A 19,276-nucleotide genomic window follows, 5' to 3' on the forward strand; every position below is an offset into this window, starting at 1 on the left:
TCCAGGGCGGTCCGCACAGTTATTTTCCTTTAGATGGGCGTGCCATGGGGTGTGTCCTATGCCTACATACTTTTACTAATAGGCGTCCCTCGTTTCCATCTCGAAAAATTGGGAGGTATGCACCAGGATCCAAGAGAATATGTTGACGTGTTTCGCGCTCAAAGGTGCCTTTTCATGACTCGTTACTTAATAAGCACCTTTGAGCGTGAAACGCGTCAACATCTTACCTTGGATCCTGATGCTGTGATGTATTTATTGTGGTTTTGCTTCAATAAAGTGTTTTTTGGAAGTGTCATTACTACCGTGTGTCGCCATCCACTTGTTCTATTAATGGACTTCGCACAGGTGTATGCTTAATCCTTTGGTGCCGCCACCTCCCGGCCTTTTAAGGGGTTTCAAATGGCGGGAGGCGGAGCAGGGTTTATGATTATTTGACTACTGTGATTGGCTGTCACAGCGATCACATGTTTCGGAAAGCTACTACTCACTACTTGCGATCGGGAGCTTTCCGTTAGCTGCCAGTTACTGTGCCAGGAGCTGTCAGGGCTGGGCTCAGCCCTTCCTTCTCTGAGCTGGCCGCTCAGCTGTCAGCTAATTGCCAGCTCCCATCTCTCTCCACAGTTACTCGGCTGTTGATGATATCCTGCTCGTCAGTCCTGCCTACTTAAGCCGTCCAGTCCAGAGGATCTCTGCCTTTGCCTTGGTCAACATCACAGAAACGTTCTCCTGCATTCCTGTTTTAAGATTGGCTTTGCTGACATCCCTTCTGGCTCCAGATCCTGCTTGCTGTTCCACTACATTGATCCCTGATTCTGGCTTGGCTGACTATCCGTTCCGGTTACTGAACTTAGGCTATGTTTTGACTACGTTTGTTCTTTTTACTTTTATTATTAAACAAATGTGATTCAACTGCACTTCTGTCTTTGGGTAGGATTCCATTGCCGCCATTTTATATGGGTAGGATTCCATTGCCGCCATTGGGTAGGATTCCATTGCCATTTTATATACGGGTAGGATTCCATTGCTGCCATTTTATATACTGGGTAGGATTCCATTGCTGCCATTTTATATACGGGTAGGATTCCATTGCCGCCATTTTATATACCAAAGCGCTGTTTTATCTACTCAAATGTGAGTTTTTCCACTTTTTAATAAATTGTTTTATTACTTGCGGAATTATGCTATGTGGCCTTTTTGTTCTCTCTTTCTATCCACCTTCATCTGATATCCATGCAACACGGGACGTGCTCATGAGATCTACCACTCTGTTGTTGGTACAGCCTCTAGAAGATCACGTATTGCCAGTGGGTGTTATCACCACACAAGCCTGTCTGACCCATTGAACGTAGGTTCTTCTGGGTTCAAACGCTCTGGTAAGCCTCCATTTCACCGATGGTGGTGCTTTTTCACTTCATGTTTGCATCTATCAAGATTTCCACATCTTACAAGTTTTTTTGGGACTTTATACTCTATCCATGTTTGGGACTTTTTAGTCTATTCATATTTATCCACTTTGTTTTTTATTCATTTGTTGGTGCTTACCTATTGGGTATATACCTACCTATTTCATATGTTTATACATGTGACTCACTTGTATAGCGCTTATGGTGTTTTTCATAGATCATGTGACTCAAAAAATAGATCAAAAGCAAAATACGGGTGCTTTTTTGATGCGTTCTTGCTGCATTTTCAATGCTTTTCAATGGGGAGGTGCATTTTTGGTGCGTTTTTTTTAACTGATTTCGGCACCAGAATTTTCATTTCAGTACACCACAATGAAAAAGGGGGTCATTCACACCTGTGGTGGGGGACGTGCAGTAAAAATAGGCAGCTGGGCTGAGGTTTTGCCATCTCCTTTACCTTAAACAGCAACTGGAGGAGGTTGTACACCTGTGACATGACAGCATCACGCAGTAGCTGGAGATTTGTCGGCTGCACATCCATGATGCCAATATGTGGAGACCATTGGAGTACAGGGACCTCATTGTCCAGTGGTGAGATGATTGGAGCTTTGTGACATGGTGCATTATCCTGCTGGAAGGAGCCATCAGAAGATGGGGACACTGTAGTCATAAAGGGATGGACATGGTCAGCAAAAATACTCAGGTAGGCCGTGGTGATTAAACCATGGGGGGCCCAAAGTGTGCCAAGAAAATATCCCCCACACCATTACACCACCAGCCTGAACCGGTGATACAAGACAGGATGGATCCATGCGCCAAATTCTGACCCCACCATCTGAATGTTGCAGCTGAAATCCAGACTCATCAGACCAGGCAACGTTTTTCCAATCTTCTGTTGTCCAATTTTGGTGATCCTGTGCCAATTGTAGCCTCAGTTTCCTGTTCTTAGCTGACAGGAGTGGCACCCGGTGTGGTCTTCTGCCGCTGTGTCCCATCTGCTTCAAGGTTCGATGTGTTGTGTGTTCAGAGATGGTATTCTGCATACATTGGGTGTATCGAGAGGTTATTTGAGTTACTGTTGCCTTTCTATCATCTGGAACCAGTCTGCCCATTCTCCTCTGACCTTAACAAGGCATTTTCCTCCACACAACTGCCGCTCACTGGATATTTTCTCTTTTTCCCACCATTCTCTGTAAACCCCGAGAGATGGATGTGCCTGAAAATCCCAGAAATACTCAGACCAGCCCGTCTGGCGCCAACAACCATGCCACGTTCAAAGTCACTTTAAATCCCCTTTCTTCCTCATTCTGATGCTCGGCATGAACTTCAGCAAGTCGTCTTCACCACGTCTAGATGCCTAAATGCATTGAGTTGCTGCCATGTGATTGGCTGATTAGCCATTTGTGTTACCAAGCAATTGAACAGGTGTACCTAATAAAAGTGGCCGGTGAGTGTTTATTTGGGGCTGCCAATTGGACTTTAAGACAGGACCAGTGGAGATGCAAAATTTTACAGCTCGGCTCGCATTCTCTGTGTCACCTCCCGTCCATTAAAGGACTTTTAGCACATCTGAGGTGGAGGATCCTAAATATAGACAGCGCATTAGTCTCCATTCAAGACATAACAAATCAATTACTGATCTCGCCTTGCGCCAAGGCTCCCGGAGCCCCCTCCACCACGGGGGACATAACAAATCAATTACATTTCGCTTTTATTGCCGCATTAGCCCTCACTTTGACCTTGCATTAACAATCCGTCCCCAGCCATTTGTAAAGTCACCCTGGTGCGGAGAGCGGGAGAATCGCCCCCCCCCACCCCCGCCCCCTTATAGAATCTATAGGTCAGGATGGGCCGCTCTGTAAAAATAGACGTTATATAACCTTTTTATTCCAGCTGGGAGATGGCCTGCCCAGTAATAATGGCGGAGATAATATAATTAGAGTACAGAGCATCTCGTAAAACTGACTGCTGGTTGACGGATGAGATTTTTTGGCGGACCCCTACGGGACGCTGTGACATGTCATTAGTCCTGGCACTTCTCATCCGCCGGCGACCTAGTTATGACCAGGGCCGGCATTGATCCATTTATAAGCAGGGGGGTGGGGGGGGGTTCTCAGAAGACCGGATTGACAGCAAAAAATGAGTGCGGTGGTCAAGGCTGCTGTCAGAAATCATGAGGCGCCCTATCGCTTACCTGACAGACCCCCCCTACCCCCAGACAGGGTGGGGGGAGGTGTAGGACCCCAAACACAGCTCCACTAATTCATGAGTACCCGTGTGAATGAGCCCTTAATTATGGTGTTTTTAATTATTTTTTATTGTTTCTTGTTTTTTTTACATGTTATATTAGTCCAGCGGGGTTGGTGAAATATCGGGGGTCTAAAGAGACCACTGATGTCTCATTTTTGAGACAGACTCCTTTCTCTGCAGGCCTCAGCTGCTACAGAATGAATGAACAGAAAGCACTCTAAATAGAGGCTCCCTGTTCATTCACAAATTGAATGTCAGGGCTGGGCTGAGCCCTTCCTTCTCAGAGCCGGTCTCTCAGCTGTCGGCTTATTGCCAGCTCCCATCTCTCTCCACAGTTACTCAGCTGCTGATGATATCCTGCTCGTCAGTCCTGCCTACTTAAAGCGGAGTTCCACCCAAAAAACGGAACTTCCGCTTTTAAGGGAGGTGACCCCCCTGACATGCCACATTTGATTGCTTTTCCGCCTTCAACGATGCTCACTATTTGCCTCTTGTTTCTACGTGTCCCAACGCTAATGTATGTTTTTATCATAGATGCACACTGTTCTCCACAAGGGAATGCCCCTGAAGAAAGGACAAAATCCTGAAACGCGTCAGGCCTAATCTCTAACCAGGTGTCAGGGCTGGGCTCAGCCCTTCCTTCTCTGAGCTGGCTGCTCAGCTGTCGGCTAATTGCCAGCTCTCATCTCTCTCCACAGTTAACCAGCTGTTGTGGATCTGCTCCTCAGTCCTGCCTACTTAAAGATCTCCAGCTCACTTCATTCCTGCCTTCGCCTTGGTCACATCACAAGAAACCATCTCCTGCGTTCCTGTTTAAAGACTGGCTTTGCTGACATCCCTTCTGGCTCCTTATCCTGCTTGCTGTTCCTCTACTTGGATCCCTGACTTCTGGCTTGGCTGATTGCCCGAACCGGTTACTGTACTCTGGCTTGGCTAATTGCCCGATCCGGTTACTGGACTCTGGCTATGCTTTGACTACGCTTACTCTATTTACATTTTTATTTTTATTAATAAACAAGTGTGATTTTACAGTACTTCTGTCTCGGTCTGGTTCATGGTTTCTGACACCAGGAGACTATACCAGCGTCATTCTGTATCTATTATTTATGTTTTGATATTGATCTTAATCAGTCAACTGCTAATGTTATACAGACATTGACTTCTTATCAGAATATTTAATAAATGACGTTACTATAAACTTGGTTTTTGTACCCATATCACGTTGCCTTCAAAGTCCCAATCCTCCTTGGGGGACCTCTCTTTACATATCTATGTATGGGATGGTGGCAGCGCCTCAGTCCACTTTTGGTGAAACCTCTTTTTGACATACCACATTTGGCATGTCATTTTTTTGGGGGGGGGGGCGGTACCCTCTTTTCAGAGGGTCCCAGCTCCCACTTCCTCCCGGCGCACCACAGCACCGGAAGGGAGCTTACCTCTCCCCCCTCCCTCTCCGCAATCATCTGGGACACGTTACAGGTCCCAGATGATTGCGGGGCCAGTAACGGCTCGTGCATGGGCAGTGGGTGCCTGTCTGTGAAGCCACAGCCGGGTGCCCACAGTTACAATGCAGGCGCCGCAGAGAGGAGGGGGAAGACGAGCGGGGCTTCGTGCGCCCGCATCGCTGGACCCTGGAACAGGTAAGTGTCTGATTATTAAAATTAAATTAAATTAATTTTTTTTAAGCAGAACTCCGGTTTAAGCCGCTCAGCCCAGTGGATCTCTGCCTTCGCCTTGGTCATATCACAGAAACTATCTCCTGCGATCCTGTTCAAGACTTGCTTTGCTGACATCCCTTCTGGCTCCGGATCCTGCTTGCTGTTCCACTACATTGATCTCTGACTTCTGGCTTGGCTGACTATCCATTCTGGTTAATGAACTCTGGCTATGTTTTGACTACGTTTGTTCTTTTTACTTTTATTATTAAACAAGTGTGATTTAACTTCACTTCTGTCTCGGCCTGATTTCATGATTTCTGACATTAAAGAATTGTAAACACAGGGGTGGGGGGGGGGGTTTGGGGGAGCTGCAAATGAAGGGAATCCTTCAGGAAAGGGGATAATCGGAGCGGCGGATAGGGTTGCCACCTGTCCAAGTAACCAAGATAGCCACACACAAATCTGTTGCTGTCCAGGACCTGTGGGAGGCTGTCTGGGGGCAGGGGCGAAGATGTCAGCAAGAGCAATTTGGCCACACCCACTGTTTGCTGCAGAGCGCATAGCTCACCGCATTACTACTCTCCTTTGGGCACCTCTTTTATAATCCTATAGTGTATACTATCATACCTCTCAACTGTCCCTGATTTCGAGGGACTGTCCCTGATTTGGAGCAATGTCCCTCTGTCCCTCATTCCTCCTCATTTGTCCCTCATTTTGGTCTGATCTATATAGTTGTATATAAAATGCACTTTTTATCTCTCAAAAAGCGTTTCCCAGTGCTAAACCTTTCATTTGATTTCTAAATTGCTGCATTTGTAGATTCCAAAAGCCAATATAAAGGAATAGTAGTGGTAAAAAACACTTGTGGGTTTAACCAATCTTATTTTTTTTGTACAATTCTCCTTTAAGGGGGTGTGGCAAGGAGTGTGTCCTATGCCTGCATACTTTTGCTGATAGGTGTCCCTCATTCCCATCTCAGAAAGTTGGGAAGTATGTACTATGAAAATGAAAATAAAAAATTGGCCCTGTGCCGCTAAAGTGTTCAGGTTTGGCTTGAGGAAAAGGTGGCTACCCTAGTGTTGGAGGGGTGGCCAATCCCTGAAACCAATCCCACTGTGGCTCCCCCCTGCAACAGCTGACAGTCAGCAGGAGGGAGAGGAGGAGAAGCCAGCTGTGCTGCAGGGAGGGGGAATTGCCTGCACCATAAAGCTGCCCAGGCCCCCCTCTTAAGCTGATGGGGCCTGGGGCCTATACAGGAGAGCCAGTGCTTCCCCCTTATCAGCAGCCCTGGCTGCTGACGGGTGCAGTACAGAAACAAATTACTAAGCAGGTTGGCTGTGCTCATCGTCTTTATCACAATGTTTAACCCTTTCGCTGTCAAGGCAGTTTAATTTTTGCACGCATGTTAAAAAACACATTTTAGGCCCCCAAAACATCATATATTTTCCTAAAACCTGATGAACAAAATGGCGGCATTTGCAATTCTTATGTCACACAATATTAGGGTTTATCTCATACTTTCAGTAAAAGAAAAAAAAATTCTACACATAAAGCACAATATATTACCCATTTTTTGGTAAAACATAAAAAAACAAAGGTTGCGTAAAAGTAAAAAAGCATATAGATAACAAACATGTCAAGCCTTAAAGTTGCGCACTTCCATGAAAGGGCGACAAACTATAGGATCCATAATTGTCCATAGGGGATGCTCTCACTCCAGTGTGCATGTCAATTAGCCCTGACCCAAAGCGACATGGACACCACTAGACCTCTGAAGGTACGCTGTGGTATCTGGCACCAAGCTGTCAGTAGCAGATCTTTTAATCCCTGAAAGTTGCGAGGTGGGGCCTCCATGGATCGGACTTGTTTTTCCAGCACATCCCACAGATGTTCAATTGGATTGAGCTGTGGATAATTTAAAGGTCAATCAACACCTCAAACTCATTGTGTTCCTCAAACCATTTTAAAACCAGTTTTGGCAGGGTGAATTATACTGCTGAAACCTGGCCATCCACATGATGTAAAAGAAAACATGCTTCTTCAGACCAGACCACCTTCTTCCATTGAGACCACCTTCTTCCATTGCTCTGTGGTCCGGGTCTGATGCTCACATGCCAATTGTAGATGTATTTGGCTGTGGATACGGGTCAGCATGGGTGCCCTTACCGATCTGCGTCTACACAGCCCCATAGACAACAAACTGCAATGCCCATTTTTTCTTCTTTCAACACATCAACTTCAGGGACAACATGTTCGCTTGCTGCCTAATATATCCCACCCACTTTCAGATGTCATTGTAACCAGACAATCAGTGTTATCCACGTTAAATGTCAGTGGTCATAAAGTAGTGTACATTTTCATTTTCAATTTATACTGGAATTGAAAATACAGTGGCATATGACCGGGGTGAGGGCGGGTAGGCACAGGTGCTATGGCTGGAACAGCATACTGGAACTTGTAGTCCTGCAAACATTGCAGTGCTACAATCACCTCCTTCAGGCAAAACGTTGAGAAAGGTTCCGGTCCCACAAATCCAATCCTATTAGTGTCCGCGGGAGGACAGACGTAATTTACTGCAGAAAGCACAGCTTCATTAGAAGTGGTAATGGGATTGGCAGCAACCGGATATCGATTCCCTGTCCTAACTATAGAGAGTACATGTAGAGTTATGATATTAAAAGGTGATTAATTAGGCAGTGGTCATATGAGTCATGGCCGCAGCTGGAGCGCTGTGCAGGATTTGAAGAGGGCACAGAATAAAGCGCCGTCGTCTGATAATTAATTGTAATTGAAGGTTTTTTTACTGTTGGGAGGAAATCCGGAAATTATTGCATGTAAGGAGCTTCACCTAAGGCCTGTTTGACCTCTGCACTCTGGAAGAAAGTACAGATCCTCTGAGAAACATTCAGAAATGATGAGAATCATGGGGACATTTCTTTTTTTTGTGGTTGTTCAGGAATTTTTCGACAATATATCTAGTAGTAGATAGACAAAGTCAACTGGACTTGTTCTGTAATTTTGAGGATGTTCCATAGCTTGTCCAAGCCACTTCTTCAGTTCTAGTGCGCATCAGGAACATTCTCCAACAATCTTTCCAGGACAGTGAGGTGCAGATTTTGGATAGAGAGGACAACTGGGTCACAAGAGGCATGAAAGAGGCCTTCTACATCAATCGGAACAAACATTTCTAAACAGTGGTTGGGGCCTTCAACACCATTTGTAATTGAAGGTATACTACTGTTTGGAGCTTTAAAGAATGCCTGCTTAACCTCTTCAATCTGGAAGACAGTTCAGATCCTCTGAGAAACGTTGATAAACTACAAGAAATTTGGAGACACTTCCTTTTTTTGTTATTATTCAGGAATTGTTCCACAATATACTGTATCTAGTAGAAGTTAGTCACAGTCAACTGAACTTGTTCTGTAATATTAAAGACATGCCATAGCTTGTCTAAGCCACTTCTAGAGTTCTAATGAGAGTCATGAACATACGCTAACATTCTTTGGAGGACAGTAAGGTGCAGATTTTGGATAGAGAAGACAACTGGTTTACAAGAGGTTGAAAGAGGCCATCTACATCAATCAGACCAAACATCTCCAAACAGTGGTGGGAGCCTTCAACATCATTTGTATTTGAAAGTTTTCTACTGGCTTTACTGAATGCCTGTTTGACTTTTGCAGTCAGTTAGAAAATATAGATCATCCAAGAAATGTACAAAACTATGTGAATCGTGAAGACTTTTCCCTTTGTGGTTATTGAGGAATTGTTCCACAATATACTGTATCTAGTAGTAGATAGTCACAATCAACTGGACTTGTTCAGTAATGTTGAGGACATTCAGCAGCTTCCCCAAGCCACTTCTACAGTTCTAATGAGTGTCAGGAACATACTCCAACAATCTTTCGAGGACAGTAAGGTGCAGATTTTGGATAGAGAGGACAACTGCATCACAATAGGCATGAAAGAGGCTATCTACGTCAAACTGGAACAGCCATCTCTAAACAGTGGTAGAGGCCTTCAAAACCATCTGTCTTCCAATTATAATGCCATTTTAACAGCTCCATGTTGGTGATTTGACAACAATTTTTACCTTCCTCCATGTGAATAAAAAGGATTACATCTGATGCGGATCTCTTGACACCTAGGATGGCATTATGTCACTAGAACAGGTTGGTTCTGCCACTTTCACGCCTCCCATCCTGTTCTTAGATAATCAGCATCTGCCTTGACTCGTTCCATGGTGGTTGGATTAAGGTGTTGGTGCTACTTAAGTGGATATACTGTAAATGTTGGGGTAACTTCCTGACACTCATTAGAACCAAAGAAGTGGCTTGGATAAGCTATGAAACATCTTTAACATTACAGAACAAGCCTAGTTAAATGTGACTACTAGCTATCTCAAGACCTGGATAAATAGGAACCTTTAAAGACATGTTCCCCAATAGAAATCGAATTCGATTCAAGTTTGCAATGCAATCAAATTTACGGGGGAGGCATTTGGAGTGACTGTTGCTTGCCTAGCAGCCCTCCAAAGGGCCAAAAGCGAACATCAAATATGACATCCATTGACTTTAATGCAATTCAAATTTGAAATTTGAGTTTGTCAAAATTCCTTTTAAATTCATCAAACTCGGGTTTAACCGAGCTACAGCAGATTGGCTCATTGGTAATATTGGTTCAGTACAGGAACTGGGTGATGAGGTCATTGGAAAGATTTCTAAATACATTCTAAAACTCTTGACTTTCAGTGACATTGCGATTTTTATGTGATAGACCAACACAAAGTGGCACATAATTGTGAAGCAGAAGGAAAATGATAAATGGTTTTCCATTTTTTTTACTAATAAATATGTGAAAAGTGTGGGGGGGCATTTGTATTCAGCCCCCTTTACTCTGATAACCCTAACTATAATCTAGTCGAACCAATTGCCTTCAGAAGTTACCTAATTAGTAAATAGAGTCCACCTGTGTGTAATTTAAGCTCAGTATAAATACAGCTGTTCTGTGAAGCCCTCAGAGGTTTGTTAGAGAACTTAAGTGAACAAACAGCATCATGAAGGCCAAGGAACACACCAGACAGGTCAGGGATAAAGTTATGGAGAAGTTTAAAGCATGGTTAGGTTATAAAAAAAATATCCCAAGCTTTGAACATTTCACTGATTCAATCTGTTCATCAGAAAATGGAAAGAGTATGGCACAACTGCAAACCTACCAAAAGATGGCCATCCACCTAAACTGACAGGTCGGGCAAGGAGAACATTAATCAGAGAAGCAGCCAAGAGGTCCATGGTAACTCTGGAGGAGCTGCAGAGATCCACAGCTCAGGTGGGAGAATCTGTCCACAGGACAACTATTAGTCGTGCTCTCCACAAATCTGCCCTTTATGGAAGAGTGACAAGAAGAAAGACATTGTTGAAAGAGAAGCCATGTGGGGGACACAGCAAACATGTGGAAGAAGGTGCTCAGATAAGACCAAAATTAAACTTTTTGTCCTAAAGCAAAATGCTATGTGTGGTGGAAAACTAACACTGCACATCACCCTGAACACACCACCCCCACTGTGAAACATGGTGGTGGCAGGATCAGGCAGTGAGGATGCTTTTCTTCAGCAGGGACAGGAAATCTGGTCAGAGTGGATGGATAGATGGATGGAGCCAAATACAGGGCATTCTTAGAAGAAAACCTGTTAGAGTCTGCAAAAGACTTGAGACTGGGGTGGAGGTTCACCTTCCAGTAGGACAACGACCCTAAACATACAGCCAGAGCTACAATGGAATGGTTTCGATCAAATCATATTCATGTGTTAGAATGGCCCAGTCAAAGTCCAGACCTAAATCCAACTGAGAATCTGTGGGAAGACTTGAAAATTGCTGTTCACAGACGCTCTCCATCCAATCTGACAGAGCTTGAAATATTTTGCAAAGAAGAATGGGCAATGTCCCTCTCTAGATGTGCAAAGCTGGTAGAGACATCCCCAAAAAGACTTGCAGCTGTAATTGCAGAGAAAGGGGGTTCTACAAAGAATTGACAAAGTATGAGAGGGGCTGAATACAAATGCCCCCCCACACTTTTCACATTTATTTGTAAAAAATTTGGAAAACCATTTATCATTTTCCTTCTACTTCACAATTATGTGCCACTTTGTGTTGGTCTATCACATGAAATCACAATAAAATACATTTACTTTTTTGGTTGTAACATGAAAAAATGTGGAAATTTCAAGGGGTGTGAATACTTTTTCAAGGCACTGTATGACTTCAGAGAAAACACCATCCAGAAGAAAAAAAAGGAGAGCGCTGTCCATCCTGTCTCTACCCTATTGCCATGTCACCTCCAAAGGTGACATGGAATGAAAGTGTTAAAGGATCAGTCCACTCAAAATGGAAACTTTAGTTATTTCAAGTAAAGCTTGATGTCTGAGACAACATTTGTCTTTGTTATGTCTTGTATACTCCAACAGTGAAATCTCCCTGCCCTAATTCCCAACTGGAGGTGACTGCCATGTCACCTCCTAAATAGACATGTACGAAACTGACACGAATGTATTAAAGGGTCAGTGATCTCAAAAGGGAAAATTTAGTTTTTGAGTCAGCCGTTGGCTTCTCTCTTTCTTTTTTTTTTTTTTTGAAGCTCCGTGATGTAGTGAAACACACTCACAAAACTTAACACTAGGTGCATAAAAACGTGCACAGGGTGTAAACATGTCCTCCTCCGAAGAGAAAGGACCCTGGCCCTGATCCCCCAGGGAGCAAGGCTCCTGACAGGAAAAGTCACTGTCTGGAGTTTATTCATCCACATGACTTGTAGGCTATATTTAAAGGTATATCTTAATCTACCTATCCTCTAAAGCCTGGTCTGAGTTTGGATCGGGCTTTAAACTAAAGGCTTCCAAGGGCAGATGGACACAGGTGATCTCAGGTACCACTATTATCAGAGGGGACACATTACATAATGGAACACCGGCAATTGATTTCTAACCTGCCCCTTCAGAAAGCAGGGTTGGTTCCTTCCGATGACATATCCTGATCTGAATAATTTTTCACAACTAGCTCCTTGCTGTTAGCAGGCAATTCATTGATGCATAAACATATCATACCTGTGTATAGAGAGGTTCGTAGATGTCCACCCCATTGTCCTGGCTTTGGGACAAGGTCTCAGAGGCTCGTTTCCAGATGAAGCGGGCGGGTGGATTAGAGCTGACAGTACATCGCAGGAAGACGGTCTTCTCCTGGTAGAAACTCCCTCTTACATCGCTGATGGTCTGGTGAACAGTAAGGATGGGCTCATCTAAATCTGGAAAGCAGGGTCACAGGGGTGGTTATAAGCTTTGTCACATTTCATTTTATAGATTTTTTTGGACATCCTACCATGTCATGAGAACTGAAAAGAAAAGTGAAGAGGAAAAACCATGACAAGCAATGAGCTACACCAACCAATAGGTTCAGGAGCCAACCAACCAACCAACCAACCAACCAACCAACCAACCATATTAGGTTAAGGGAGGTTCCAAAAACTAGCCAGCTAACCCTTTTGCTAATTTGCCACACAAAACCAATGTTATCAAACCAACTCACCTACCATTTCCCTAATCAACAGAAAAAATAATAATAACGAAATCACCAAACTCAGTCTCTCTGAATACCAGTCAACCAGAAATTTCAACATCTAATGTCAGACAAACACTGCTTCAATTTCAGCAGATTCCTGATAAATTGTCTGAAAATTCAAGCAATGGGTGACTAAGTTGGCACAACTGGCTCAACAAACCCCAACCTAAAAATAGAATGAGCAGGATGGAAAACTCTTGGAGGAATTGTAACTGCAGTTAATCAGATACAGTCTTTTCTTGGGTTTACAGCCATCCAACAGTCCTCTCCTCAACTAACCAGCCAACCAACAGTCATCTCCTCAACTAAGCAGCCAAACAACAGTCACCTCCTCAACTAACCAGCCCACCAACAGTCATCTCCTCAACTAACCAGCCAACCAACTATCATTTCGTCAATGAATCAACCAACCAACAGTCATCTCCTCAACTAACCAGCCAAACAACAGTCACCTCCTCAACTAACCAGCCCACCAACAGTCATCTCCTCAACTAACCAGCCAACCAACTATCATTTCGTCAACGAATCAACCAACCAACAGTCATCTCCTCAACTAAGCAGCCAAACAACAGTCACCTCCTCAACTAACCAGCCCACCAACAGTCATCTCCTCAACTAACCAGCCAACCAACTATCATTTCGTCAACGAATCAACCAACCAACAGTCATCGCCTCAACTAACCAGCCAATCAACAGTCACCTCCTCAACTAACCGGCCCACCAACAGTCATCTCCTCAACTAACCAGCCAACCAACTATCATTTCGTCAACGAATCAACCAACCGACATTCATCTCCTCAACTAACCAGCCAAACAACAGTCACCTCCTCAACTAACCGGCCCACCAACAGTTATCTCCTCAACTAACCAGCCAACCAACAGTCATCTCCTCAACTAACCAGCCAACCAACCATCATTTCGTCAATTAACCAGCCAACCAACCATCATTTCGTCAACGAATCAACCAACCAGCAGTCACCTCCACAACTAACCAGCCAATCCACACCCAAAAGAGTGATCCCAACTATTAACCAAACAACTCAGCTATGAAATTAGGCAAATCCAAAAAAATGTATAGATTTATCCATCCAGGCGAATCAGCATGGATGGAGGAATCTTCGCTGCTGGTTTTTGTAGTCAGGCAGCCACAGCAAACTGCGGCTGCATGAATATCAAACAGTGACTGCATCTGATAGAATGCAGTTACTGTTCTACTAAAAATTTTCCACTTAGCTTCAATTTTTCAGTTGAATTTTATCTATCTGGGCAGTGCCAACAGGGTCACCCACAGATGGAATTTCGGCCAAATCAGCAGGAACCAGATGCAATTCAAGTTGCATATGGCCAGCTTTACTTATCGACCAGGTGAATCATTAACTAATCAAACAACCTAAACATCTAACCAAATACAGTAATTTCACCAATTGACCCACCAACCAGACCAACAACCAGACCACCAACCAAGCCACCAACCAAACCACCAACCAAACCACCAACTAAGCCACCAACCAACCCACCAACTAAGCCACCAACCAAGCCATCTAAAAGGCAAGAAAACTGCAAAGCTAACCAAAACCACCAAGGAATCTGTGGTCTTAGAAAGCATGACGTTACTCTAAAATGAAAGGATCTTAAAATAAATAAATATAACAGGGTCAAACCTCATTGGATTTCTTCTTTAATCAACTAATTTGTGGCATTTAGGAGACATCAGCTTGGATCTGTCAAGTGACAAAGATCTGTTCCTCTACACAGGAATATAACCTGTCATATAGAGAGGTGTCCTTGTGACAACTGTCAAAGGTGCGGTGGGGGGGGGGATTACCTTTTAGTATAAAAAAAGTATAGTATCAAGAACTAGTTCTGGCCATCTCAGTAGATTGTTTAAAAGAACTGGATGCATTCATAAATGCAAAAAATATATCTGGATACTAATATTTATAGGCAATAATATCAGGGGTAGTTGATCAATGTAATATCCAATTGACTTCTGAGGAATCAGAAAGGAATTTTTTTGGCCCCTTAAAAAAGTGGATGGTGCTTCATAGGGGTTTTTTGCCTTCCCCTGGATCCACTGTTGGTAGAGATTTGTGCATGGAGGTTTTCTATTGGTTGAAGTAGATGTCCTTTTTCAACCTAACAATATAACTATATTTTGGTATATTTATTTAACATATTCTGGTATATTTACATATTATATTCTGGTATAATTATATATTATATTCTGGTATAATTATATATTATATTCTGGTATATTTATAGATTATATTTCATTATATTTATATATTATTTTGATATATTTACATATTATATTCAGTTTTTTTTTTATATATTTTATTTTAGCAAAATTATATATCATATTCTGGTATATTTATATATTATATTCCAGTACACTTACATACTAAATTAATGTATTTTTACAAAAAATCTGTTATAGTTACTTATTATATTCTAGTATGTTTACATAATTGTTTCTGGTATTTTTATATATTATATTCTGGTATGTTTACATAATTGTTTCTGGTATTTTTATATATTATATTCTGGTATATTTACATATTTTTTTCTTGTATTTTTATATATTATGTTATGGTATATTAATATATTATATCCTATACATTTATAAATTTAAATTCTTTTATTTTTATATATTACATTCTGGTCTGTAAATATACCAGAATATAATATATAAATATATTTGTTTTGGGTATTTTATATATATATATTATATATTAATATATTTATATATATTATAATATTTTTATAATATATTCTGGTATATTTATATATTTAATTCTGGTATACTTACATTTTATATATATATATATATATATATATATATATATAGATATATATTATATTCCAGAATATTTGTACATTATATTCCAGAATCTTTCGATATTTAATTATTTTATCTTGATACTGTATATTATTTTCTGGTATATTTACAGTATATATTTAATTCTGATATATTCACATATTATTTTCTGGCATTTTTATATATTATATTCTGGCATAAAGAATGTATATATTCCGGTATATTTACATATTATATTCCAGTATAATTATATATTATGTTCGGTATATTTACATATAATATTCCAGAACGTTTACATAATACATTCTTTTATTTTTATATATTATATTCTGGTGTATTTACATAATTGTTTCTGGTATTTTTACATAATATTTTCATAATATTATATTCCAGTATATTTATATATTTAAATCTTTTAAATTATATATTATATTCAGATACATTTACATATTATATTCAGGTATATTTATAGATTATATTCCGGTATATTTATATATTTTATTCTAAAATATTCACGTATTATTTTCTGTCACTTTTGCTTATTATATTCCAGTATATAGAATGTATAAATTTACATATTATATTCAGGTATATTTATAGATTATATTCTGGTATATTTATGTACATTGATGAGAATGTTGTTTGCAGCTTTTTTACAGAACAAAAATTTTGGAACTTTTTGTCTCCATGGCCATGGAAACATCCGGATAGAATTCACAGAGATGTCTCTGCAGCATTACAGCTGAATTTGGTGAATATTTTTATCCTGCTCTTTTGCCGAAATCCAGATGTCCGAAGTCTATTAATATTTTAGAGTCTCAGGACTGCAGACTTTCGGGTCAACCATATTCTCTGGAATCCGCTTCTAGGGCATGTTTACAGAAATCACGTCCTTTATTATCAGCTAGAAGAAGCTGATATCTGAGATCAGCAAATATTATCTAAATCCGCTCATCGTGTGTCTTCTTCTTGTATCTCGGTGTACTTTGAGTATTTCTTCCAGATCTGTGCAGTAATCCAGTGTGAGAATTCCTGTAATAAAGACCACCCACTGCTGCTCTCTCTCCTTGTGCAGAGGGACTGGTCTTGTCTCCGCCCCCCTCCTTTAGTTTCCTGTAGGCAGCCTGTAGTGGGTGGAGCCTGTTGAGTCCCTCCCACAGCTCTGCTCTCTCTCTCCCTGTGCAGGGCGATGGGTCTTCTTTTACAAGGTAATATCTGGGATTGCGGAGGTACTTGGTGCACATAAAGTGGATTTAAACCATTTGTGGATACCGAGGAATAGATTTAAATACATTTTATGCCCAGAATTCAACTTCCAAAATTGTTAACTATTATCAGATAGAGAGCATGGTGAGTATTTCCCCCTCTGGTTCTGCAGAGTCTAAAGCGTGTCCCACATTTTCACATTTGTCTCGCCCTGCGCTGCCATACTTGCCATAGAATATTGGAGGAAAAAAAAATGCAATCCTTGTTCAATCGATAAAAACCGAAAAACAGACAAGAAAAGAAACCTGGAATATCGAAATATCTCCGCCCTATGATCCTCCTCATAGATACAAACTATCGGATATTCCTCACTGGAAACCAAGACTTCTCATTCCTCACCGACTAAACTCTACACCATCTACTACCACACTCATCATCATCACATGGAGATAGATAGATAGATAGATAGATAGATAGATAGATAGATAGATAGATAGATAGATAGATAGATAGATAGATAGATAGATAGATAGATAGATAGAATATATCCATGATGTTGGGTTCAGTAGATTGTAGAAGAAGAGATGATTGATGTCGGAATGTTGGGATTGGACGATGGAAATGTAATGATGACAATGACCAGTATGAAGAGATCACTTATTATATATCTCAGTTCTATACATGACCCCGCCCATCTCAGGGTCACCTATAAGTCATTATAAAGGGCAGCTGTGACCCAGAGTAGCCAATCGGATGTCATTTTACTGCTGATTGGTGGGCACACCCCCCTCTGTTCACACTCTATGTACAATGTATCACCCCTCTCTGTATACAATGTATCACCCACCTCTGTATACAATGTACCACCCCCCTGTATACAATGTATCACCCCCTGTATACAATGTATCACCCCCTCTGTATACAATGTATCACCCCCTTCTGTATAAAATGTATCACCCCCCCCCCATATATAATGTATCACCCGCCCCTCTGTATACAATGCATCACCTCCCTCTGTATACAGTGTATCACCTCCCCTCTGTATACAATGTTCACCCCCTCTGTATACAATGTTCACCCTCTCTGTATACAATGTATTACCCCCTTCTGTATACAATGTATCACCTCCCGTATATAATGTATCACCCCCTTCTGTATACAATTTATCACCACTCTCTGTATAAAATGTATCACCCCCCTGTATACAATGTATCACCCCCTCTGTATACAATGTATCACCCTCCTCTGTATACAATGTATCACCCCCCTGTATACAATGTATCACCCCCTCTGTATACAATGTATCACCCTCCTCTGTATACAATGTATCACCCTCCTCTGTATACAATGTATCACCCTCCTCTGTATACAATGTATCACCCCCTCTGTATACAATGTATCACCCTCCTCTGTATACAATGTATCACCCCCTCTGTATACAATGTATCACCCCCTCTGTATACAATGTATCACCCTCCTCTGTATACAATGTATCACCCCCTCTGTATACAATGTATCACCCCCTCTGTATACAATGTATCACCCCCTGTATACAATGTATCACCCCCTTCTGTATACAATGTATCACCCTCATCTGTATACAATGTATCACCCTCCTCTGTATACAATGTATCACCCCCTCTGTATACAATGTATCACCCTCCTCTGTATACAATGTATCACCCCCTCTGTATACAATGTATCACCCCCTCTGTATACAATGTATCACCCTCCTCTGTATACAATGTATCACCCCCTCTGTATACAATGTATCACCCTCCTCTGTATACAATGTATCACCCTCCTCTGTATACAATGTATCACCCCCTCTGTATACAATGTATCACCCCCTCTGTATACAATGTATCACCCCCCTGTATACAATGTATCACCCTCATCTGTATACAATGTATCACCCTCCTCTGTATACAATGTATCACCCTCCTCTGTATACAATGTATCACCCCCTCTGTATACAATGTATCACCCTCCTCTGTATACAATGTATCACCCTCCTCTGTATACAATGTATCACCCCCTCTGTATACAATGTATCACCCCCCTGTATACAATGTATCACCCCCTCTGTATACAATGTATCACCCCCCTGTATACAATGTATCACCCTCATCTGTATACAATGTATCACCCTCCTCTGTATACAATGTATCACCCTCCTCTGTATACAATGTATCACCCCCTCTGTATACAATGTATCACCCCCTCTGTATATAATGTATCACCCCCTCTGTATACAATGTATCACCCCCTCTGTATACAATGTATCACCCCCTCTGTATACAATGTATCACCCCCCCTGTATACAATGTATCA

At 41.6% G+C, this 19,276-nt stretch overlaps 1 protein-coding gene across 7 annotated transcripts in view; it reads right to left on the reverse strand.

The window, feature by feature from the left end:
* The window catches only part of MDGA1 (MAM domain containing glycosylphosphatidylinositol anchor 1), a 435,025-nt gene that overhangs the window by 211,860 nt on the left and 203,889 nt on the right, over positions 1-19,276 (reverse strand). For all 7 annotated transcript variants that reach the window (XM_073628744.1, XM_073628743.1, XM_073628742.1 and 4 more), the window contains exon 4: positions 12,408-12,604. In XM_073628744.1, the coding sequence (XP_073484845.1) occupies positions 12,408-12,604 (197 nt within the window). The remainder of the gene's footprint in view (positions 1-12,407; positions 12,605-19,276) is intronic.

Source organism: Aquarana catesbeiana, linkage group LG04, assembly GCF_042186555.1.
Source record: "Aquarana catesbeiana isolate 2022-GZ linkage group LG04, ASM4218655v1, whole genome shotgun sequence".
Taxonomy (NCBI): Eukaryota; Metazoa; Chordata; class Amphibia; order Anura; family Ranidae; genus Aquarana; species Aquarana catesbeiana.